This window comes from Hippopotamus amphibius, chromosome X (assembly GCF_030028045.1).
Source record: "Hippopotamus amphibius kiboko isolate mHipAmp2 chromosome X, mHipAmp2.hap2, whole genome shotgun sequence".
In the NCBI taxonomy this organism is placed as follows: Eukaryota; Metazoa; Chordata; class Mammalia; order Artiodactyla; family Hippopotamidae; genus Hippopotamus; species Hippopotamus amphibius.
In genome coordinates this window covers 48,067,060-48,093,187 of record NC_080203.1, presented here as the reverse complement: position 1 = coordinate 48,093,187, position 26,128 = coordinate 48,067,060, and the positions used below count along the sequence as shown (strand labels likewise).

The 26,128-nt window shown below is 38.5% G+C and overlaps 1 protein-coding gene across 3 annotated transcripts in view; it reads right to left on the bottom strand.

Annotated features, from left to right (window-relative positions):
• The window catches only part of SYTL4 (synaptotagmin like 4), a 65,296-nt gene extending 40,929 nt beyond the window's left edge, over window positions 1–24,367 (bottom strand). The window contains exons 1-6 of one of the 3 annotated variants that reach the window (XM_057718124.1): window positions 24,265–24,367; window positions 21,324–21,371; window positions 6,428–6,610; window positions 5,961–6,176; window positions 5,711–5,820; window positions 5,385–5,487 (exon numbers count right to left, since the gene is read on the bottom strand). In XM_057718124.1, the coding sequence (XP_057574107.1) occupies window positions 5,385–5,487; window positions 5,711–5,820; window positions 5,961–6,176; window positions 6,428–6,537 (539 nt within the window). In that variant the 5' untranslated portion in view covers window positions 6,538–6,610; window positions 21,324–21,371; window positions 24,265–24,367. Of the gene's footprint in view, window positions 1–5,384; window positions 5,488–5,710; window positions 5,821–5,960; window positions 6,177–6,427; window positions 7,129–15,224; window positions 15,347–21,323; window positions 21,372–24,264 lie in introns of those variants that run through there. The other 2 variants (XM_057718126.1, XM_057718125.1) reach the window with 2 other exon arrangements.
• Window positions 24,368–26,128: the final 1,761 nt, after the last annotated feature.

The following is a 26,128-nucleotide window of genomic DNA, read 5'->3' as shown; positions in this document are numbered from 1 at the left end:
GCTGTATGAATTGTTCATATATTTTGGAAATTAAGCCCTTGTCAGTCACATCATATTTTCTCCCATTCCATAGGTTAGTTTTTCATTTTGTTTATGATTTCCTTTGCTGTGCAAAAGCTTTTAAGTTTAATTAGATCCCATCTGTTTATTTTTGCTTTTATTTCCATTACTCTAGGAGACAGGTCCAAAAAAATATTGTGACGATTTATGTTAAAGAGTGTTCTGCTTATGTTTTCCTTTAGGAGTTTTATAGTATCCAGTCTTTTTTTTTTAATTTAATTTTAATTTTATTAATTTATTATTTTTTGGGGGGTACACCAAGTTCAATCATCTGTTTTTATACACATATCCCCATATTCCCTCCCTTCCTTGACTCCCCCACCTCGAGTCCCCCCCACCCTCTCCGCCCCAGTCCTCTAAGGCATCTTCCATCCTCAAGTTGGACTCCCTTTGTTATACAACAACTTCCCACTGACTATCTATTTTACAGTTGGTAGTATATATATGTCTGTGCTACTCTCTCGCTTCGTCTCAGCTTCCCCCTCACCTCCCACCCCCTCCCAAACCTCGAGTTCTCCAGTCCATTCTCTATATCTGCTTCCTTGTTCTTGTCACTGAGTTCATCAGTACCATTTTTAGATTCCGTATATGTGAGTTAGCATACAATATTTGTCTTTCTCTTTCTGATTTACTTCACTCTGTATGACAGACTGTAGTTCTATCCACCTCATTACATATAGCTCCATCTCATCCCTTTTTATAGCTGAGTAATATTCCATTGTATATATATGCCACATCTTCTGTATCCATTCATTTGTTGATGGGCATTTAGGGTGCTTCCATGTCCTGGCTATTGTAAATAGTGCTGCAATAAACATTATGGTACAAGTTTCTTTTGGGATTATGGTTTTCTTTGGGTATATGCCCAGTAGTGGGATTACTGGATCATATGGTAGTTCTATTTGTAGTTTTTTAAGGAACCTCCAAATTGTTTTCCATAGTGGCTGTACCAACTTACAGTCCCACCAACAGTGCAAGAGAGTTCCCTTTTCTCCACAACTTCTCCAACATTTGTTGTTTCCAGATTTTGTGATGATGGCCATTCTGACTGGTGTGAGGTGATACCTCATTGTGGCTTTGACTTGCATTTCTCTGATGATGAGTGATGTTGAGCATCTTTTCATGTGTTTGTTGGCCATCTGTATGTCTTCTTTGGAGAAATGTATATTGAGGTCTTCTGCCCATTTGTGGATTGGGTTATTTGCTTTTTTGGTATTAAGCCACATAAGCTGCTTGTATATTTTGGAGGTTAATCCTTTGTCCGTTGTTTCATAGGCAATTATTTTTTCCCATTCTGAGGGTTGCCTTTTAGTCTTGTTTATGGTTTCTTTCGCTGTGCAAAAGCTTTTAAGTTTCATGAGGTCCCATTTGTTTATTCTTGATTTGATTTCCATGATTCTAGGAGGTGGGTGAAAAAGGATCTTGCTTTGATGGATGTCATAGAGTGTTCTACCTATGTTTTCCTCTAGGAGTTTGATAGTGTCTGGCCTTACATGTAGGTCTTCAATCCATTTTGAGTTTATTTTTGTGTATGGTGTTAGGAAGTGTTCTAATTTCATTCTTTTACATGTAGCTGTCCAATTTTCCCAGCACCACTTATTGAAGAGGCTGTCTTTTTTCCATTGTATATTCGTGCCTCCTTTGTCAAAGATAAGGTGCCCATATGTGTTTGGGCTTACTTCTGAGTTCTCTATTCTATTCCATTGATCTTCCTTTCTATTTTTGTGCCAGTACCATACTGTCTTGATCACTATGGCCTTGTAGTAGAGTTTGAAGTCAGGAAGCCTCATTCCACCAACTCCAGTTTTCCTTCTCAAGATTGCTTTGGCTATTCGGGGTCTTTTGCGTTTCCATACAAATCGTAAGATTTCTTGCTCTAGTTCTGTGAAAAATGCCATTGGTAATTTGATCGGGATTGCGTTGAATCTGTACATTGCTTTGGGTAGTACAGCCATTTTCACGATGTTGATTCTTCCAATCCAGGAACATGGTATGTCCCTCCATCTGTTTGTGTCGTCTTTGATTTCTTTCATCAATGTCTTAAAGTTTTCTGCATACAGATCTTTTGCCTCCTTAGGCAGGTTTATAGTATCCAGTCTTATATTTAAGCCTTTAATCCATTTTGAGTTTATTTTTGTATATGGTGTTAGAGAATGTTCTAATTTCACTCTTTTACGTGTAACTGTCCAGTTTTCCTAGCACCACTTATTGAAGAGAGTGTCTTTTCTCCATTGCATATTCTTGCCTCTTTTGTCATAGATTAGCCGACCATAAGTGTGTGGGTTTATTCTGGGCTTTCTATCCTGTTCCATTGATCTATGTGTCTGTTTTTGTGCCAGTACCATACTATTTTGATTACTGTAGCTTTGTAGTAGTCTAAAGTCAGGGAGCTTGATTCCTCCAATTCCATTCCTCTTTCTCAAGATTGTTTTGGCTATTCAGGGTCTTTTTTGTTTCCATACAAATTTTAAAATTTCTTGTTCCAGTTCTATGAAAAATGCCATTGGTAATTTGATAGGGATTGCATTGAATCCGTAGATTGCCTTGGGTAGTATGGTCATTTTAAAAATATCGATTCTTCCAATCCAAGAAAATGGTATATCTTTCCATCTGTTTGTGTGGTCTTTAATTTCTTTCATCAGCGTCTTATAGTTTTTGGAGTACAGGTTTTTTGTGGAAAGTAACTTCTATCCTTAAACTAAAGTGTAACTGAGTGTGGACAAGAGATAAGTTCTGTCAAGTTGAGGTGAAAACGCTGTCAAGAAGAATTCACACACTATATCAGAGCAAACAAAAAATATAAGCAGAACTGCCCATGTTAAATATGAGTAGAATGAAAAGAAGTGGTCTAGAAAATATATAAATATGCCACGGGGTGGGGAAAAACAAAAACAACTTACGTGATGAACAAAGAACCCATTCTGGGGAAGAATATAACCATAGGAAAATAAGTAGCTTTTTTGTGAATGTTTTAGACATACACAGGAACTTAATAAGAATATAGATTTGATAAGGCACAAGAGCTCATATACAAGATGATGAAACAACAAAATCAGAGAAAAAGGAACACTGAGAGCAAAGAATAAATTAAAACCTAAACAAGATCATTCATTCAAATAAGTAAATTATATACAGCAAAAAGGAAAGGGCGGGGGAGGGAAGAAAGGAGGATGTGGAAGAAAGAAAATGGCTGAAAATCAAAGTAATAGCACAGAAGAAAGGGTTGGGCTTTTACAGTTAATTGCTTTTACCTTTCTCCTTTTCTTTTGCATTTGATAGTAAAAGGACAGAAATGGAAGATAAAGAAATCCAATGTCCCTGAAGTGGAGAACTTAACTAGTGAAATAGAAAGAGTTCACAGGATACAATACAGAAAAATTTTCCAGCAATGAAGAAAGAATTTATCAAGGGTACACTGTGTATTAGGGGAAAATGAAACAGGATGATCACCATTGAGATCTATCCTTGTTAAGTTACTAAAATTCAAGAAAAATAAAAGGAACTTTTCAGGCATATTCATACACACACACACACACACACACACACACACACACACACACGCACACACAGTAAGTTACCTACAAGAGAGAGAAACAAAAGACTAGCTGGCCTCAGACTTCACAGTTACATTCAGCGGTAGAAGACAATGGAGTAATGTCTACAATATTCTGAGGGAAAGAAAGTATAACCCAAGAATATAATATCCAGCCAAGACGTCATTCAAATTCATAAAGGGACTAGGCAGACATTCTTAACATGAAACAGTGAAATAAATATAGCACCCACAACCTCTTCTTGAAGGAACTTCTCAATGATAAAATCCTGACAATCAAGAAATAAGTCAAAGTAAAGGATTCAGAAATATAGATGAGCCATGGGCCAAAGCCTGGTTGTAAGCATACAATCCTTTTAAATACGAACTAAAACTAGACAAACAGATAAAACAAGCAGATGATTTATGGTTGCATAACAGAATATAAATGTTGTAAGTCCTAAAAAAGTAAAAATATTCTGATTAATAAAAAGTGGGTGTAGGCAAAAGCATTAGGAGGAAGTGTAAGAAAGCTAATCTCCTCGTCCTTCTTCATAGTAGAGTCCACTGATAATGTTTAATATTGAAAAAGGTAGATTTAAAAATGACTAAATGACCATTTGACCCAGCAAATTCACTCCTAGGTATCTTTCTAAGAGAAATGAAAACATATGTCCACACAAAAACTCATTGTAAATGCTCATAACAGCATTAGTCCAAAAAGTGTAAACAACCCAAATGTCCAGCAACAGATGAATGAATAAACAAATAGGGGTATATACCTATAATGGAATATTATTTGCCAATAAAAAGAAATGAAATATTGATACATGCTTCAAAATGGATGAACCTTGAAAGCATTGTGCTAAGTGAGATAAGACAGTCACAAAGGACCATATACTGCATGATTCTATTTAAATAAAATGTCCAAAATAGGCAAATATATAGAAATTAAAAGTAGATCAGTGACTGTTTAGGGAGGGGGAAAGATATGGAGGTTGGGGGGGTCACTGATAGCTAAAGGGGACAAGATTTCTTTTTAAGGTGACAAAAAGTTCTAAAATCAACTGTGATGGTGGCACCATTCTGTGTATATACTAAAAACCATTGCATTGTACACTATTATTAATGGGTGAATTATATGGTCTGGGAATTATAGCTCGATAAGGCTGTTACCAAAAAGACACTACAAAAAAATGACTAACTGATCAATGGTTTTCATAATAGTTTTTCTTAAGCTTAGAGGGATATTAATGACTAATATCTTTTACGATAAAGAAACATTCGTCTGAAGATTAGCAATTCCTATATTTTATTTCAGTGTTTTATTCTGTTAAATTCAAGTAAAATTAAACAAATCTTTTAATTTAATATATATTATCCAATATTATAAAGGTTTTTCACTCTATCCATCCACCCATCCCTCTATCTACACATATGCACAAAAGGTATCTGAAATAATTTTCACACAATATGAATACTGGGGCAGTAAGAATTTGTGTGATTTGTTGATTTCTTTATTGTTTCCTATACTGGTTAAATGCTTAATAATGAGTATGTGTTATTTGTATTTGTCTTCAAATTATAAAGAACAAAGTAAATATACCAAAATGTTAAATGTTTACATGTGGGTTGCAGGAATAGGAATGTTTCTTTTCCTTCCTTCTTTATTCTTTTCTGTACTTTCCAAATTTTCCTATAATGAACATCTATTATTTTATAGATAGAAGTAAAAAAATAAAAGAATTAAAGGAATGTGTAGCATTTCTTTAAATGATTGCTTGGTTCTTACCTGGGCTCCTTCTGTTGCTCCTGAATGATCTTTCTTCCTGGCCAGATATCGCCCATCTGGGACTGATGAAGGAGGGACTGTCCCACTGTCTCTCTTTTATTCACTTCAAGACAAACAAAAGCATGGCGGGGGAGTGGTGATGAGGCGGGAAGGGAAACACTGCACGTTTGCAGAAAGGATGGCAACACAATCTTCATGGTCCCCACAAACAGGCTAAGCCCATGGAGTGAAGACAGCACCAGTAAGAATACACTAAGATTCCACACCAGAGGGTCTATCACTGAGGTCAAGCAGCTCAAGGAACCATTTCCCAACACGTCCAGTACCTGCAGGTTTGCGGCGCAGGGACATCCTGATTATCTCACTGCCTGTGCGGTAAGCAAAGCGATTCACTTTCTGGTCATAAAACCAGTCTCCAGTTGCCTTCTTCAGCTCTCTGGGAAAGAATAAAAGAAAATGACAGAGGGATTAAAAAAAATGGCCCTTGACATTCAACCAACAAAGGATGAGGGGAGAAATTCTAACCACAACTGAGGCCCCATTTCTTCTCTCTACTCAGCCATAAGTAACACTCACATTTCCTTGGCGCACACCTTGCACCTCCAGGTACCATTGCTTTCCTGGATGCAGCAGTCCCGACACACCAGGTGATTACAACCCCGACAAGTGTTGGTCTTGGGAGTCAAACGGCCCAGGCTCTCCTGGCACCGGGCACAGGTCCGATCGCTATAGTGTTGGCTGCCCCTTTTGGCCCCTTTCCTTTTTATCTCCAGTAACTCATTCTTCAGTCGCCTGCCAAGACCCAAAAGAGAAACACAAGTGATTTGAAATCTGCATAGGCTGGGTGGAGAGGGGTTGAGTGGTAGAGACAATAAGACTATTTGGTTCTGTGAAAGCAGGAACCTCAAAGCCCAACCCGATCCAATGAGGAGTTGTCAACCTCATACACAAGTTCCTCTGAAAGTCAGATGAGAAGTATAAGGAAAAGTCCAGGTATCATCAGTTAAAGGCCTGGGAACCCATGATTTTTAGGGGACTCTTACCTAATCCTTTTCTCATCTGCTTTTCGGAGCTCCTCATCTCGTTGTAGAACATTCAGGATCAAATCCCTTTCCACCTCAGACAAAAAAGAGAGGTCAAGTATCTCCGACATGACTTATTCTAGTTTTTCCTTCTACTCTTCTTTCTTCAAAGCTACCAGGCCAGGAGGGCTACCCCAGAGTTGCCTGAAATAAAATAAGAACTAATTTCGCACAGATAATTTACTCCAGAAGAGACCCACAGCCCTAGAGCCTTTTGGTAGACTTGAGCCAGGCTAAAGAGACAACAGAGAAGTATGTGACCAATTTACTATTCTTACTCCCAGCTGAATCCTACTCTGAAAATGAAGAGGCTTTGATTTTTTCAAGAAGAGAAACTTATTCATGACTCTGGCAAAGGGTTGGGTCTTTCAACATAAGCATCTTAGTCTAAAAAGAGCACAGAACAGCTGAGGCAAATTCCCCCTCCATCAAATGTATCCTCAATCATCCAATTTTCAATACTTTTAATGTTCTCCAGTCACAAGTCTATCAAGCCAAATAATCAGACAGCTGGTCTCTGTAGTCAAGAAAACCACACAGGGACCTTTGCCACTTGAAGCGCATTTCCCCTTCCCTGACCAGCATCCATGTTCCCAGGATGCAGTAAGCTTTCTGCTACACTTCAAAACTGCCATCACCTACTCTATCTCCCCAAGTCCTTATTGCTAACACTACCTCAAGAATATCTTCATCTATTTCACGCACATTTGTCGAGAACCCACTCTGACAGGCATTGTGCAAACTGCTGGGGATACAGAGATGAGTAAGGCATAGTTCTTGTCCTTAAGAAGGTCACCGAGTAGTAGGGGAGACAGATACACACAAATACAGTACAGTGTACTAAGCGCTATTAGAGGGATAATAAATTGTTATGGGAACTTAGAGACGGGAGTAACTAATTCTATTTTGCCTAGAGAGGGAAGAGAGAGAACTATACATGTGGAAAGTTTTAACAGAACAGGTGGATCTTACCTTATAACAGGGGTCCCCAACCCCTGGGCCGCAGACCTGTACTGGTCCACCGCGGCCTGTTAGGAACTGGGCCACACAGCAGGAGGTGAGCGGTGGGTGAGTGAGCAAAGCGTCATCTGCCGCTCCCCACTGCTCCCATTACTGCCTGAACCACCTCCCCCTAACCCCACCATCCGTGGAAAAATTGTCTTCCACGAAACCAGTCCCTGTTGCCAAAAAGTCTGGGGACCCCTGCCTTATAGAACAGAATATATATCTGTTGGTTGGGGAGAATGGTAGCAAATATAGGTTGGAACCAGATTATGTAGCTCTCAAATACTCTTAAAAATTAAGAATTTTAAAGTTGATTACACAGACACCAGAAATCCATCAAACATCTTTGCTATTGCTTTGTTTTTGATTTTGGGAAATCACATACTCAAATTTGTTTTACAAAGATCGCACTAGCTATAGTATAGAAGACTGATTCAAAAGACAAACTGAAGTACAATTAGTAACACATCGTAAAATATGCATACTCCTTAGGCAAGCAATATCACATCTAAGAATCTACCTAATAGAAATATTCACATAAATGTGTATGCAAAGTATACATACAAAAAAAGTTAACTGCAATATTATCTGTAAGAGCAAAAGCGAGTTCTTTAACAGAGAAATCATTAAACAAAACAATACTTCCATATGATGGCATACTATGTATCCATTTAAAAAATGTGGTAGAGACTTCCCTGGTGGTCCAGTGGTATAGAATCTGCCTTGCAATGCAGGGGACGGCGGTTCAATCCCTGGTCAGGGAAGTAAGATCCCACATGCTGTGGGAAAACTAAGTCCACATGCTGCAACTAGAGAGCCCGTGTGCCGCAAACTACAGAGTCCATGTGCTCTGGAGCCCATGAGCCACAGCTAGAGAGAAGCCCATGCACTGCAATGAAGAGCCCACAAACGGCAAGGAAAAGATCCTGCATGCCACAATGAAGATCCAGCATGCTGCAATTAAGACCTGACGCAGCCAAAAAATAATAAAGATATATCTGTATGAAAATATGTTCCTAAGTGAAAAAATAAAGTCATTTCAGGACTACACTTGAATGATCTGTTTGGTAAAGTATTTATCTATACATTTGTTCAATTTTTTTAAATTTATTTATTTGTTTATTTATTTATTGGCTGCATTGGGTCTTCATTGCTGCACATGGGCTTCTCTAGTTGTGGAGAAATACATTTGTGTATGCAAAGAAAAAGGTCTAGAACAAAACCCATTATCACTGGTTTCTCTTGGGAAGCAAAACTGGAAGGGGGCAACTTTTACTTTATATAGTTCTGATTTTTTTTTACAGACATGTCTTACTTTTTTTTTTTTTTTGCATGTCTTACTTTTAAATTTCAAAAAAAGAAAACAATTCAAAGGAGACGCAGGGATTATTGTAATAATCCAGACAAAAAGACAACCTAGGTTTACTTAACTATGCTTTTAACCAACTGGGCAAAGTCATTGTATTTCTGTCATCCTCTGGTTTCTCATCTACAAAATGACATACCTCTCAAAGTTGTCAAGAAAATAATTAAATAATGTGTGTCAAAGGTCCCATCACAATATTTGGAACACATGTTTGGAGTACACGTACTCACTCAATCTGCTGCTAGGCAGACCTAAACCAGAACAGGAAGACAAAAGGACACAGAATAGGTTTGAGAAGTAGAACTGACAGAATGGAGTGACTGGAAAGGAGAAAGAAGGTGAAGGCAAAGATGCCTACCGCACATGTCAAGGTTAAACAACTGACCGGCTAGTAACAGTACCAACAGTCATAAGGCCTGTAAGAAAAGAAACAGGTATGGAAATAAGGCAAGAAGTTTCATTTTAGTCATGTTGAGTTTGTGCTGCATACTGGATATCCAGATAATTAGGTTCTGGAAGTAGTTGGAGGCATAAAGCTGGACCTCAGGAAGAGAGACTGCATCTGAAAATATAGATTTGGTAGTCATGACAGTCCAAGAGCCCAGGATGGACAGAGCACGAGAAAGGAAATGAGGATCATACTTACCTTCTCTGCTCTCCCTTGAAACTACACAACAGGCACTTTTCACTTTTTTAAACTAATTACCGACAAGACAATAGAGAGTATAAACAACACAGCAAAACTATACATGTTCTGGAAATTTCAACATCTTCTTGACTTCACTATTTCTTGGTCTTTATTGAACTACAAGATGCTAAGCCTCTTTCAAAGGTTCTTTCCTGGGTAGTCTTGAGGAAATATTCTTAATTCTCATCCCCAAGGAGAATATATACTCTCCACGAGAATATTCAATATTCTTCTATGTATCTGGGCCAGCACCTAATACTGTATTTGGCACATTGTGTTACATATGCCACCACTACTGCTAAGCATCATCACTGTCACCATCACCCCAATAGTTCCATTTATTGTGAGTTTATTACATGCCAGGCAACAAGTACTTTACATATGTTAACTAATTTAATCCTCACAACAACCCCAAGAATGAGGTACTATTTATCACCCACATTTTATAGATGAGGACTCAGGAGAGGTTAGGTTAACTTGCCCAAGAATAAACAACAAGTAATTGCAGTTGCTGGGATTCAAGCCCAGGCAATCAGATTCTAGACCCAGCGCTCTACTGGCTTTGTCAAGGCAGGATCATGGCCAAAGCAATTATAAAATATTGAACAGAGCAATCGAAAGCATTGTGGAAATGAATTCCCATATGTGTCATTATGGCTGAAGAACTGGCCAAAAATCAGCAGCTTCTGGATAAAATAGGTGTCACCAATTGCCTGGCAATTAAAGACCAAGGATGGCACAGGCATACTGGAAATGAAAGCAAAACCAGATTTATTAGAAAATTGATGTTTGTGGAGAGGCAGCAGAGCTCTGTGATGAGACAAGCACATTGGCACAATAATGAGACCAAATAATAGTAAAAGCCAAGGAAGCAAGAGCATCATTGAGGAAACAAAGATAGTACCATAACAAAATGAAACTGCTAATACTGTACATTTCCCTTTATTTTTCACTCATGGACTTGACCAACCAGAACTGCCCCCCTCTGAAATCTTAAATTCAAGAATCCCTACTTTTGAATTATAGCTTATTCCCACTATACCTGTTCTTCAACCTCATGAAGACCACAGTCTCTTGAGCCCACCCTCCATTTTCTCTTGGTTTACTTGCCTCCTATTGATCTATCTTCCTTACCTACCCATCCTGGACTCCAGATGGCTCAACATTTGAACCGTCCTCACCAGTATCTTCCATATCCATGCACCTTCATCCTTCTGCAGCAACTGTCCATCAAAATCCCAAACCTGTACCAATGCTATAGTCTGACTTGTCTGCTCCTATACGCAGGTCCTGCATAATTCCTGGTCTACATTCTCAGCTGGACCGTCACTGTCACCCATAAGTCCTTTTACTTGCCTTTAGTTCAGTTCCCTTACCTAGTCCTTTCAGGTTCTATTTTAAGCCCTCATTCATCTCACACCCCTACTTCCCTTTCCCCCAGTTCCCATCAGACATCCCTGTTTCACACTTGTTAAAAAAAATATTTTTAGAATCCGTCAGCCATGACCTCCATCAGCTCCCTGCCTCCTCTCCCCCATCACTTGCCAATCTGATTCCTTTTAGGAAAGCCAAATCCCACCCCCAACCCCACCTTAGACCATAGGTTGCTATTTCCAATGTTAACCCTGTTACTAGCCAGCTCACTTGAGATGCGATCTTGCAGTCAGTAGTGGGGAAAATAAAACAGAATAAGAAAAAAATTTAAAGGCAAGGAGAAAAAGCATATAAAAAATGAAACAAATAGAAAGCAAAATATAAGATGGTAAAACTTGAACACAATAATCTTGATATAATGAACATATGTAGATTTAACCAAATGGATACATCTAGTTTATACCCTAATCCTGTAGATTAAGATATAATAAATGAACACTAACACCAACACTAACACAGCTAGTTTTCAAGAAGGGGTGAGGGGAGCTCTCTCAAATTATCTTAATTTCTGAAGACCAGTTCAACAGAGCAGAGACATTTGTTAGTTATATGACCTTGGACAAGGGCCTAAAATATAAAAAAGATATCAAAGATATAGAATTCCTTGTAAGAACAGTACTTGACTTCAAAATCTTTGTGGTGTTCCCAAAACGGAAACTGATGTGAATTAGAAAAACATCAAATAATGTCCCTGAACTGGGCAGCAAATAAAACAGATTTTTCTGTGTTTAATTTGTTGGGCACACTGGTACCCCTCCCTTTTCCAAACATGCAATGTGTATATAAATGTGAAGATGGTAATACTTATGCTAAAACTAGAAACTTCCACCAGATGTGGCCTTCTTAAAGGTAGGCACTGTATGTGGACTTTAGACCCCCAAGAGCTTACTTGGCACAGTGTCTGATATACAATATAAGTTCAATAAACGTTTACTGAATGTCTTCACCCAGAAATCTATTTGTACTTACATGAATACAAACTGAAACTCACAGAAACTGAAGAGTGGTAGTAGAGCTGAGAGCAAAGTGTTTCCTGAGGCGGTCTGGTGTCATGGTTAAAAGAATGGCCTCTGGACCCAGACTGCCTGAATTTGAATCCCAACTTCATCAATTACTAGCTGTGTGACCTTGGGCAAGTTACTAAACCTCTCAGTGCTTCAATTTCCTCATTTGTAAAAGGAAGATAATAACTATATCTACCGTCTTGGGCTTGTTATAAAGATTCAATGAGTTTTACATACGGACACCAAGTGGGGAAAGTGGGGACGGTTGGGGGGGGATGAACTGGGAGATTGAGATACCAAATTGTACACTCTAAATATATGCAGTTTATTGTCTGTTAACTGTATCTCAATAAAAGTTCTTAAAAAAAGATTCAATGAGTTTTAAAAATATGTAATGTTTAAAGAAATATGAACACAGAGAATGCACTCTAAGTTTTAGCTATTTTTGTTTTTGCCAATTTTTTTTTTTTTTTGACACACGGGCTTAGTTGCTCCGCGGCATGTGGGATCTTCCTGGAGCTGGGATCGAACCCACGACCTCTGCATTGGCAGGCAGATTCTTAACCACCGCGCCACCTAGGAACCCCTATTTTTGTCAATTTTTATATGTACATTTGTGCTTTAAGATGTAACTGGGTCTTACAAAGTGATATTTATTTTCTATTAAAGAATACAGATGAATTGTGAGTTAAACTGCATCTAGACACCATTTAAAGTTTCAGGCACTTTTTTAAAGTGAGAAACTATGCTGACAACTTTAGAGATGACAGAGAATTCCAGAAAAATTGACCCGCGCTCAAGGACTAAAAGGCTGGACTGGTATTAAATGATTTCTCTAAACCTCAAAGTGATACTATGTGACGGCTTTGCATATAAATTCTATTCCATCATCAGTCATGTCCCACTTAAGTGATATGACTAAAGCATTTTGCTGTTTGGACCAAGGGCAATGGACAATTTTGGTAAAATTTATACCTCACTGAAAACGAAAAAGTAAACCAGTGTATTTCAAAGGATATCAGTTTAACCAAGAAACCCTGAATTAAACTGCTACTATTAAGCAAATGATAGTATGTTTTACATAAAAACTGATAAATGATGTAAAAAGATTTGCACTGCTGCATGTCAGATTCTGTATACTTTTGAACATATATTTAGAACTGATGTGCCTATGTCAAGAAACACGATTCTTGAAAAATTAGAGTTCTTAGATTCTTGAAAAATTAGAATTCTTAGATTCTTAGATTCTTGAAAAATTAGAATTGAAATTGGGCTACAAATTATAATTGGTCATGAAAATCTAGGATTTTTAAAATGTCAGTGGCCTTCTATTTCTGGCCAAGAATGGATTTTTACCCTGCCTGGATGCCCCACTCCCCAAAATGGATAAAATACATAAAACAATGGTGATTTTCAAGACACTGAATATCAGGCAATGGAGGCCTGTGATTCCTGGGAGACAGGAAACAAATAGGGTGAGCCCTCTGATGTTCCAGGCTCACTGTCTTGAGAGAGCTTCCAGGCCATGGTGCAGGGAGAATGAATACAGGCAGAGCCTGGTGAACTCCCTTAGTGGCGGTGACAGAGCTGAGAGTCTGGCTAGAGTTCACAGGATAGAGTACCTGAGAGAGCCACACAGAGAGAGGTCTTCAGAGAGCTGCAGAGGGTCTCCCTCAAGTATTCAGCAAAGGACTGATCAGTACATGGCATGCCTGTGAGGAAATTACCCTAGGCCAGAGAAAGAACCCCAGCTGAAAGGATTTAAAAGAACAGTGCCTGTCACTCACACATGACCAGGAGTAGTGCCTGTTTCACCAGTCAAACTGGAAAACCTCATGATTCACAGGGCACTGGGCAGAGTACTCAGAAGGGTCTTGCCTACATAATGGGAAATAATTAGCCCTAGACTGTGCAGTGCTTCCGTCCTGCCTAACAAATCTAAACAGAAAAGCCGGGAAGGATCAATCTGTTTCAAGTAATTCCAGTGCATCCCAGAATAGAGCTCAAGCATATTTCTAGTAATATAAAAATATGCAGCACCCAACAAGGTAAAATTTACAATATCTGGTACCCAATAAAAAATAAACAAGCATGCAAAAAAGCAAGAAAATACAGTCCGTGATGAGAAGAAAAATCAATCAAAAACTGACCAAGAACTGACAGAAATGTTAGAATTAGCGAAGTCATTAAAAGTTATTATAACTGTATTCCATATTTCAAAAAGTTAAATAAAAAATAACATGAAAGGTGTTAAAAAGACCTAAATCAAACCTAGATATAAAAAAAAAACAATGTCTGGGATGAAAAATATACAGAATTAGATTAACAGCAGATTACACATTGCAGTAGAAAAGATTATTGAACTTGAAGACCTCAATAGAAACTATCCAAATGAAACAGAAAGAAAAAAGACTGAAGAAAAAGAACAGAGCATTAATGAGCTATGGAACAACTTTAAGCTGTCTAATGTGCAATTTACTGGAGTCACCAAAGGAAATGGGGGCACTGAAAAAATATTTGAGAAAATACTGGTCCAATTTTTTTCTAAGTTTGATGAACGCTATGAGTTTACAGATCCAAGAAGCTCAATGAACTTCAGGCACAAGAAATAGAAAGAAAACTGCAGCATATGGCACAGCAGAGTCAATTTTTTTAAAACCAGAGATAATGAGAAAATCTTAAAAGCAGCCACCAGGTGGGGGGCGGGAGGGAAACAACACATTATACACAGAAGAACAAAGATGATGAAAGCAAATTTACCATTGGAAACAATGCAAATGAGAAGGCAGTGGAACATCTCTAAAACACTGAAAGGAAAATACCTGTCAACCTAGAATTCTAAACCTGGTGAGATATCATTCAAAAACAGAGGTGAAATACTTTTTCAAAGATGCAAAAATTGAAAGAATTAATCACGAGCAGACCTGCAACTATAAAAAAATGTTAAAGGAAGTCCTTCAGGCAGAAGAAAAACAATACCAGGTAGAAATAATAGAAATAGGGGTCTATAAAAAGTAATGAAGTACACATGCTACAGTAAATATGTGGGTAAAAATATTATTTACTTATTTAAATTTCCTTTAAAAATATAATTGACTGCTTAAAACAAAAAGTTAAGAAAACAATATACTATGAGGTTCAAAACATATGCAGAAGCAAGTTAGAGGACTTACACAATCTGAAAGGGGCAGTTGATAAAATAACCAACACAGTGTCCCAGTATAAACATTTTGTTGACTATAAGCAATGTTGCATACTCACTCAGCTGTTACCAACAAAAAAGACGTTCTCGGTTGGTGCCTTCGTGCATAGGAGGCTGGATCCAAACACGGGGGTTCAAGGGAAGCCCTGCATCTCTGGAAGCTTTCTTTTCTACAACATGAGTAAAGGGCGTAGCATAGTGCCTGGTCTGGAATAAGCAATCAATTTTGGTTGCTGTTTAATTTTATTATTATTAACCACATGCTTTAGAAAATATATGAGCAAACTGCGGTTTTGACATCTTACTACAAAATTTGAGAAATCAAATCAGTATTCTTGCCCAGATGGAAAGTCACCATACCTCTGCAGGGAGGTAGCTGACCAGCATAAATATTAAGCAAATGTTAGTAATTAGATATGATCAGTTTAAAAGATATTTATTCATACACTGTTCCAGACAGAATTTAAAGTGACTCACAAAGATACATAAAACATAACAAAATAGCAGAAATTTTAAAAATAGGATCAGAAAGAAGAAAAGCAAGAGTGGAGACAAAATAAAGGAGTGAGGATCAAGGCTCCAAAACAAAAGGGCAACTGAGGCTTCTGAGGCTTCCCAGTGGTTGGCTGGGGTCCAGACCCCGGCAAGTCCACCCATGGAGCAAATCTACACCTCAGACAACATGCCCAGGCCTGCCGATACTGGGGTCCATTCTCAAAAGCGTCATGGTAGCCAAGGTGTTTTTCATTTTTCCCTAACAATGAGAAATGTATAATAGCTCTCAATTTTAGCAGATTCTGATTTTGGTTTTGCACTAAGGTTCTCTTGTCCCCTACAAAATAGGTTCTACAAATGCGGAGTTTGCATGTACTGAGGCATTTTGCAGTTTTAGCTCCTTTTAATATATCTACCAACTGATGAAGAAGAAAAAAAGAAAAAGAAAGCAGCTAACACTTCTATAATGTTTACTATGTACCAAGCACTTTTCAAAGCACTTTACATACATGGAGTCATTTAGTCTCACAATCATATTATAAGGCAGGTACTATATCATCATTCTTTACAAATGAGGAAAGTGAGACACCCATCGAGCAAATAGCTTGCCCAAGTTCATATGCTTTATAAGGAACAGTCTGGTTTTTGAACCCAGGCAGTCTGATTCCAGAGTCTGAGCTCTTTATGCTATATGGTCTCTTCATATTCTGATAATATTGTTCGTACATGATAATATTTGGGAAAGAGGATATCCTTTCCACAGGAGCTGGAGGTAGTGTTTTTTTAAAAGTCCTCAGCTAATATCAGATGAACGTTTGAAAGGCCAGTGGTCTGGCTTACCTTCTCAATCCCCTGACCTCCCCACACAATAATGGGCACCAGCCTCAGAGCAACTCTACACATGGGAAAGGACCCATTCTCCTCATCTAGGAAATCCCTTCTAAAGGATGGTAGGAGTATATTCGGCGGGGCTGGGGGTGGGGGATAACTAAAATATAATCTCTTTTGCTAGCTTTTAGAAACATAGGTGGGGACAATTTCCTCCAGGTTGAATCCACCAAAATCATAAACGGTTTGAAGAAATTCCCACTTAAAATAATATATATTAATTCTTCTCTAAAGTAAGTCCCAGAGGGAAGTGGGATGTCGTTATATAAATATATATTTTTTTAATATATGAACATATATTTTATTTAATATATATATAAATATTATATATATATATATTTCTCCTACAGAGTGGTTATTTGGATACATGGAAATGTGGTCTTATTTCCATGATTTCATACTTTTTTCCCTGCTCCTCACCAATTCCAGATGTCTGAAACCTACCCCCAGTCCTAGAAGGCAGATCTCCATAAACATGGTACATAAAAGTAAATAGAAAGCAAGACCATGTGTCCAAACACTCCCCTCAGCAACAGGGGAAATGCGTTTATTAAGACAAACCCCATTTGCCTTTCCAGCTTGCAAGATGAACACAAGGAGCTTCCTCTCACAGGAACCAGGCAGGCTTACTAGAGCCTCATGAGGTTAATGGGGTGACGGATGGCCAGTTCATCCCCTTCTCTGCCAAAGTCACTTTCCTTAACAGCCCAAAATCTTTTTTAAAAAGATAAAAAAAATCCCCAACTAAAAGAACAGAATGCTTTAAAATCCAGGTTTATATGCATAAAACTCTTTATTTTTAAGTGTGGTGAGAGCCCTCCACATTGTCATTTTTCAATAAGCCTTATCACCATCATTTTTCAATAAGCCTTATTACTGTGTGAAACTCCATTATCTTTCCTTAGTCCACAAGCTTTCATAAACCAGCACCCCACTCCACGAACCCCCAGCTCAGGGAAGACCCCCTTCTGCCTGGGTCACAGATGGTAGGGATTTCTAAACTGAACTCTAGCTAGCATCTAATTCTTTCCTGTAGGCCACATCACCTAAAAATCACCCACGCAGTCCCCTTAAATGAGAAATCATGATGGTTCGTGACTAATCCAGCCCATGTTCACACATAACTGTGATTTCATGCATTTGGTTTCTTTTTTAATTTTAGGGATGCTGTGATCTAGCTATGGCCACAGAAACCTTAAACACAATGAAATAACCTGTAGTTAAACTATGTACATGGCAGATAATTTTAAGGTGTTATTTAAGGCCTGTAAGACATAAAATAAATGCTACTTTCAAATAAAACATTAACAAATGTATACATGAGTATATGTACAGAAAAGGGTAGGTAAAAATTGGAGAATATAAAGGTAAAATATTAACGCTCTCTTTCCCTCCTAAACTGCTTAACTATAATTACTTTACACATTACACCAAATCCCTAGAACAAGATTAGTACATGTATTATCAGCACCTGGTCTACAGCTAGAAGCAATGTCCTAATATTTAAAAAATACTGAAGTATAAAAAATTTAAAATTGCTAAAATGTTCAAATTGCATGTGTTATATTTGTTTTCTCTTCAGTTCTGACATAGCATATAAAAGTACCTTTAAAAGTTCTAAGCGGGGAGGATATATGAACTTGCACAATTCAGTTAATATAACTTACAATAAAAAAAAAAACTTACAATAAAACAAGGCACTCAAAATGTCTAGATGGACCTTCCTAGTCCCACTTACATAAACATTTGACCTTAGTATTATTATTAGTTCTAAACAGAACTACACATTCAGTAATCAGCATATCAATGAGGGTGCCCTTTTATTTTATAAAAATGAATAATCTTCCCCACAAGATAAATCATATGAGGGAAGGGCCTTTGTTTTATTCATCTCTGTACCCTTCAGTGCCAAGAGTTCTGTCTGGCACATAATATGCACACAATAAATATTTGTTGAATGAATGAGCTGGCATCAAAAATACTATACATCACATTCAGCCACACCCAAGAGCTTATCACCCAGGACTTCTCTACATTTGATATCATTAATTCAAATACCCCACTCTAACTACAATCCCCTGTCCTTCCAGCCTCTTCACTCAATGACCTCCCCTAGCCCTACACTAGTTCTCAGACCTCATGGTGGGGAGATAGTCCTCCATAGACCTTTCACTTCTGCCCTGTCAGCTCCTTCCTGTCTTCACTTCCTTTCCTAGACAGTTTGGATTCTATTGTTTGAACTGCACTCTTGTCAATAACCCATTTGCACTGCAATTATCTAATAACAACATAACCCTAGAAGAGCCCAACTGTTGTGCTTTATGCCTGCACTGGAGAAAAAAATCACAATCTGGTAGATTATTATCAATATGAATTCTTGGTCACCAAGCTCACCTCAACACTGCCTGACACTCCAGCTATGCTTCCCCGGTCCTAGCTTGCTTTCTTGTTCACCACAATATTTCAAACTTTCTTCAAGCACCTCAATACGCCCACCCAAACCCTGTTCCACTTCAACCCCTGCTCTAAGAGGATGACCTTTCCTCTTCCATCATAGGGAAATATAAATGCCTTCAGACAAGTTTCTGCCACCAAATCTATAAACCTATGTTCATCTATATCTATTCACTTTCTGTTTTTCCCAACTGTAATGTCCTTCCTCCTGTTTAAGGGTAATCATTTCATTCTGGACCCTCTCCCATTAGGCATAAGGACTTTACTCGGTAACGACTTTGCTCTATCAATTATCTCTTCCTTCCCATCAGCCTTTAAAGACATCTAAGTCCTCCTAAATTTTAAAAAAAAGAAGAAAAGAAAAAAGCTTCTCTGGATCTCAACGCTTCCCCTACAATCACCCTTTCTTTGCTCTTCAGAGCCAAATTTCTTTAAGGAATTGTCCATATCCACTGCCTCCACTTCCTCATATCCCCAAACAGTTCTCAACCCACAAAAGTCTAGCATTCCACCGCCTACTCCCCTGAAATTGCTCTAAGGTCATCAAGAACCTCCTAAATCCAATGGACAGTAGTCAGTTTTTATCGTCATAGACCTCTCTGAATCTTTAGCAACACTGACCATTTTTCAATGGAGCCATTCCATTTTGAAAAACATTCTATTGATAGTCAAGTAGATGCACAAATATGTATCAATGTTTAAACCAGCAAAAAAAATTATACAATTTAACATCAATAAGAAACTGATTAAATAAACTATGGTACATACATATAATGGAATACTATGTCACTGTTAAGAAGAAAGAGTAGGGGACTTCCCTGACAATCCAGTGGTTAAGACCCCAAGCTTCTACTGCAGCATTGCAGCGGGCATGGGTTTGATCCCTGGTCAGAGAACTAAGATCCCACATGCCGGGTGGCACAGGCCAAAAAAAAAAAAGAGGTAGTTCTATATATACTGACACTGAAAGCATGCCACAAACATTAAGTAAAAACTACATTGCAAAACATATATATTATAATTCCATTTGTATTTTGTAACATAATTGCAGACAGGATGGATGGATGGATGAATAGATGGATGGAAGGAAGAAAGGAAATATTTCATATAGGCATGGGAAATGTCTGAAAGGGGCTACAAATTTAATATTGTTACCTCTGGGGAATGGGATGCAGAGAAGAGAAAGGAAGGCTTATATGTTATCTTCTATTGGGTCAAGTAATTAAAAATGTAGTCAGATCCCTAAGCACACCAACATCTCCAAAGCAGGTAAGAAAGAAGTTCAAAGGAGATCAAAAGGGAATGGCCAGAGAGATATATATATTTTAGCGTTCCAGAGATAAAGGGAGGAGAGAGAGAAAGGTGGTTAATGGTTTCAAACATGGAAAAATAAGAAGAGGTGAAAAATAAGAAGAGGTAAGTGTCCAATAAACAAAGAGTATAAACGGATAACTCTTGAAGGAGGAAGATCAAATGGCCAATAGATGTAAAAAAGAAAAAGTTTCACTCTTACTGGTAATAAAGAATTTTTTATGCTTGCCTATCAAGCAAAATTTTAAAGACAATATTCAATTTAAAAGGGCAGATGTAAGAAGTCCTCTCATACTTTGTTGGCAAATGCAAATCAGTTTTGAACTAATAAGGACCTACTGTATAGCACAGGGAACTCTACTCAATACTCTGTAATAACCTATATGGGAAAAGAATCTAAAAAAGAGTGGATATATGCATACGTATAACTGATTCACTTTGCTGTGCAGTAGAAACTAACACAATATTTTAAATCAACTATACTTCAATAAGTTAAAATAAATTAATCAATTTAAATTTGATTTCTAAAATACTGAACTTCATACAACTTGTCACAATTGTGATTAAATCATTGATTATATGTGTTCTTTTTTTAACACATACCTCCCATGCTGAAATAAGTTCTACCAAAAAAAAAGGCCATCATCGACCTTCTTCTCCACTATATCTCAAGCACCTAGCCTAGAAACTGGCACACTGTCGGCTCTCAATAAATCAACCCATACTTTCTGAGAAACTGCAAGCAATAGTTTAAAGACACTGATACTAAAGCTATTCTGATACCTGAGTTGACAGAGATACAAACAAGAAATAGTGTAGAGGTCATGGAAATTTTCCACCTCTTATGAATTACTCAAGTTCAAGGTAGGTTTATATAGATATGAAAGCCACAATGGTCTGTCATTTCAACTATTCTGGCAGCACTGTCCAATATCCTACCCTCTTATATTTCTGTCACAGTCACCCAGAAAAATCCCCCAAACTAGACCGTCTCCACTCTGTTTCTATACCTGGGTTGATGAGTGCTGTTGAAGAGAACGGATACAGGGTTCTGTGACCTGGGGAGAGACAAATTCAAGTTATCCAAGCCTTTCTGGGCTCACTATGATGTGGCAATCTGGATGATTTGCCTCTAAAGAACTCCTCTATTCACTGCTCTCAAATGCTGTTCCAACCCCTCACCGCTCTCATCAGTTGGGACCTCCCTCAAAATCCTGTTCTTCCACAGCTCCTTCCTTCTCCACAGCTTCAGCAATGCTGCCCTCTTTCCCTCCTGTCTCAAGGGAAGAGATACCTCCCTTTCTCTAAGACCCATCTTTTCACCTCTTTCACTCTGAAGCCCACACCCTCCTGCTTCATCAGCGACCTTGCATCCATCAAGCTCTGTGCCATCTACACACAATGGTCTCATCTCTCTCCTATGTTTAAAAGGGAACGAAATTAACATTTTCTTCTCCAGCATGCCCCACTGTCTATAGGAAACACTCTCCTTCCCATCATAGCCAAGCCTCTTTTAAATGTATACTGTATTCCTTATCAGTCCCTCTAAGTGCTCTCTCCCCAACCCTCTACAATCTGCCTCTCTCCTCCTGCTGCACTGATGTCGTCACTGACATCCTAATTGCCAAATCTAATGAACATGTTTCTAAAATGTTTTCTAGTATGTTTTATCTGATTACGAGAGGGGTACACATCATGAACAAAGTTATAACATATGGCAGACTAAAGAGAAAAAAACTTGCACTGTATAATAGGCCATGGGTAAATAGCCCTAATAAATTTAGCATTCTTATAAACAAATGAAATATATAACCCAAAAGAAAAATGTGCAAAGGATATTAAAGAACAAGTCTCAGGAAAAATACAAATTGCTAACACAAATGAAGATACTCAGCCTTACTAATTACCAGATAAATGAAAGTTAAATCAGTAGATACTATTTTTCACCTATCAGATTGGCAAAAATTTAAAAGACTGTCCATTCTCAGCAAGGGCATGAGGAAAAGCACTCTCAATGGTGAGCGTGTAAATCCTCTTGGATGCCACTTTTGTGATGCCTATTCACATTTTTTAAAATGTGCATATCCTTTGACCCAACAATTCTCCTACTAGAAAGCTACCCCACAGAAATATCTGTATGTGTCTATCTAGATCTATATACATCATTGAGCACTGTGCAAAGATGCTTATTGCAGCGTGTGGTGGCTTGGACTAGGGTGCTAGGCAGAGGAGATGGAGATGTGGCAGAATATAACGACATGGTCGGAAGTTCAGGTCGACAGGACTTGCTGGTGAATTGGGTGTGGGGAGGGCGGTGAGAGAAAGACAGGAATCAAGGGTGACCCTAGGTTCTTGGTTTGAGCAACTGAATGGATGATGGTGCCACTTTACTGAGATAGGAGAGGCTGAGGGAAGGAGCTAGGGATTTAAGAGGACTCAAGAGTCCTGTTTTGGAAACAGAATCACAGACATAGAGAACAGACTAGTGGTTGCCAAGAGGGAGGGGGTTGGGGAAGGGATGGTTTGGGTGTTTGGGTTTAGCAGATGCAAACTAGTATATAGAGGATGGATAAACAACAAGGTCCTACTATATAGTACAGAGAACTATATTTAATTATCCTATGAAAAACCATAATGGAAAAGAATATTAAAAAGAAGATAGAGGGAATTTCATGGCAGTCCAGTGGTTAGGACTCAGCGTTTTCATTACCAAGGGTGTTGGTTCAATCTCTGGTTGGGGAACTAAGATCCTGCAAGCAGCATAGTGGGGCCTATATATATATATATATATATATATATATATATATATATATTGCATGTGTATATGTATGTATGTATATATAAATGAATCACTTTGTTGTACAGCAGAAATTAGCACAACATTGTAAACCAACTACACTTCAATAAAAAAAAAAGAAAGAAAAAAAGAGTCTTGTTTTGGCCAGGTTATGTTTGAGATGTCTATTTGATATCCAAGTAGGAATGTTGAATAGGCCAATGGATATATAAGGCTGTAGCTTAGCTTGGGAAAGAGACATAAATTTGGGAATGATGAGTGTATAGACAGGTGGTACTTAAAGCCATGGGGCTGGATGAATGCTTCTAGAAAGGTCCTGGATAGAGAAAAGTCCACGGACTGAGCCCTGGGTCACTCTACTGTCGAGAGATTGGGGAGATAAATTGAGCAGAAGAGGAGACTGGGCAGAAGCTTTTTGTACAAACTTCAGTTTCAAGAGAAGTTACCATACATCAAATGGTGCAGAATCACTTATCAAGGGTCCAACTCCTTCCAAGCCTATCTTTTAAAAGATTCTAGCCTTGGTTTTCTTTATGAATATTTCAAAACATTTAAATAGAACAGTACTTTTTTTTTCTTTTCTGTTACATAGTGGTTTCCTCACATTGTAAATTTCTCCTAGTATAAAACTCAAGTACTACACCAGCAGTAATCAGCAATGGCTTTTCCATAGTTCATAATCCAATAACTACCTCATGCCTAAAAGGCTAAGAGTAACTTGAGGCCAGAAGCTTCATTTGTTTGGCATCTTTTATTCTCTGGGGCTGTTCACTTCCCTATCACACAGCAACTTTCTCCAGTTTCTTATGAGCTCACTGAATAAATGCCTCAAGACATCTGACAAGCCATTCCCCTCTTCTTAGTGCAGCCCCTCTTCCTACCCACAAGAAGTATAGCACCTTTACATTTCCACTTTAAACTTTAGAAGTTTCCATCCAGAGGCTCATGCCTTAAAAAAAAGAGAGAGGATGTACTTCCAACTAGGTCAAAGATGTCATCAGGCATGCACTCTCAAAGCAAAGCTTTGTGAGAACTGGGCCTGGGGCATACTGGGGACACTTAGTTTCAGGTCCAGGAGAACACAAAAGAGTGTCAATTCCTAGAATGGTAATGTCATTCATTAATTCAATTAACAAATATTAGCAAGAACCTACCATATGCCAGGCTCTGTTATGGGTGTTGGGTTCTGCTGGTGAATAAAACAGATGGCAATCCCTGCCCACATGGAACTTACATTATGGAGGGGGGAGAGGGACAGACAATAAGAAAGAAAAATGAATAAAATACATAACATATTACATTAGAGTAGTAAGGTAGGGAAGGGGCATATAGAATGTTCAGGGAAGGATTTATAAGTTTAAATAGGTGGTTAGGGACGACGACCTTACTAAGGTGACATTTAAGTACAAACTCCTAGCTGTTGGATTTCAAGTGCCTCAAAAATGTGTCTTATGTACTTCAATCCCACCATCACCTGACCTCAGGCCCTTGAAGGCATAGTATTCCCAGTTCAAGACAAAAGGAGCTCCAAGATCTAAACCTTGCCCTTAGAGATGTTACAACCACCCAAGTGGAAAACCAACTGAGAGAGGTGTTAAGGGATTTTCCTGAGGCATAAACAAAGTGCTTTAGGACACAGAATAACTGGTAACTCTGCTTAAGGGAAGAAACTGTGTGTTCAGTAAGGTTGTCCCAAAGGAGGTGACTTTAGAGATAGATCTTGAAATGAATAGGAATTAATAGCAGAGGAGTAGGCATGGGTGGCAAAGGTCTCTCTTCAGGAAAAAAAAAAAGGAGTAACTTGAGCAAAGACCCAGAGATGGGATCAGAAAGGACATTTTCTTGTGGACTGTCCCTCCCTAAGGTACTCCATCCATCCCATGATAAAACAAGCACACACTCACCCTCAGGCTCTCTGGCCTGGCTGTTGGGAAATGCTTATCACTTTCCACACTCTCATTTCTCCCCTAGCCAGCAGAAAAGGGAAAAGTTGAGTCAGGCACACATCCCTAGAATCCAGGGTCACCCTTTCTAACTTCAGGACAAATTCCTTTTGAGCTGAGACCCCCGGAGGTTTCATTCAACTATGTACACCCAGGGGTATGTGCTTATAGTGGCAACGTGGCAATCAGCCCCATGTTGGAAGTGAACTGGCTTCTCAGTCATGTAAGTGGCCCAAAGTGTCTACAGTGCCTCTGAGGTGGAGTCAAGGACCAAAACTTAGGCTTCAAATTGGAAGGGAAATTTTTAATCACTTAGTCGTCCTCACCTATGAGCTATTTCATGTTCCTTAATATTTAAGAGAGCAAAGGTGGTATGATAGGGGATAGGAACCCAGCTCAGTAGTCAGATGGCCCGGCTCTGCCCCTCATCATCTGCGTGATTTGAGGCAAGACACTTAAACTCTCAGAGTCTCCCTTTCATCATAGCATGCTTATAATTGTAGTGCTTAGCACAAACAGTTATCATTAGGATTATGTGAGATAATTACATAAAGAACTTATCACAGTGACTGGCTCAGTGGATTCTAACAACCATGATTAGTAGCAGCCTTTAAGGGGAAAAGTTCAGAGAGCATCAATCAGATTGCCACATACACTCACAGACCAATTATCCCTGAACAGGCCTCCAAACTCCATTTCACTGCTCTGACCTAGTGAGAGGCATCTGAAATTGTGCTACCAGAAATGTTCATCCCCTGCCAGGAAAAGTCTCACAAGCCAAGTTGTGGTCTTTTTCTACTAGGATTTCCAGCAGGTGCTTTAAAAAAATAAAAGAAACTACAACTACAGCAGAAAACTTCATTAGGGCCTCAACTCTTTGCATTAAACATTGTTCTCTCCACAGACCAGCGAGTAAACACATAAGGTCATTAACACCTTAATATTAATGGATTTATGAAGGGGGGGGGGAATGGGGAGCTGAAAGAGCAGAAAAGAAGCCATTTAAAAATAGGAGATACAAGATGTACTGAAGACTAATTTCTGGCACAAATGTACAAGATCAACACTGCCAAAA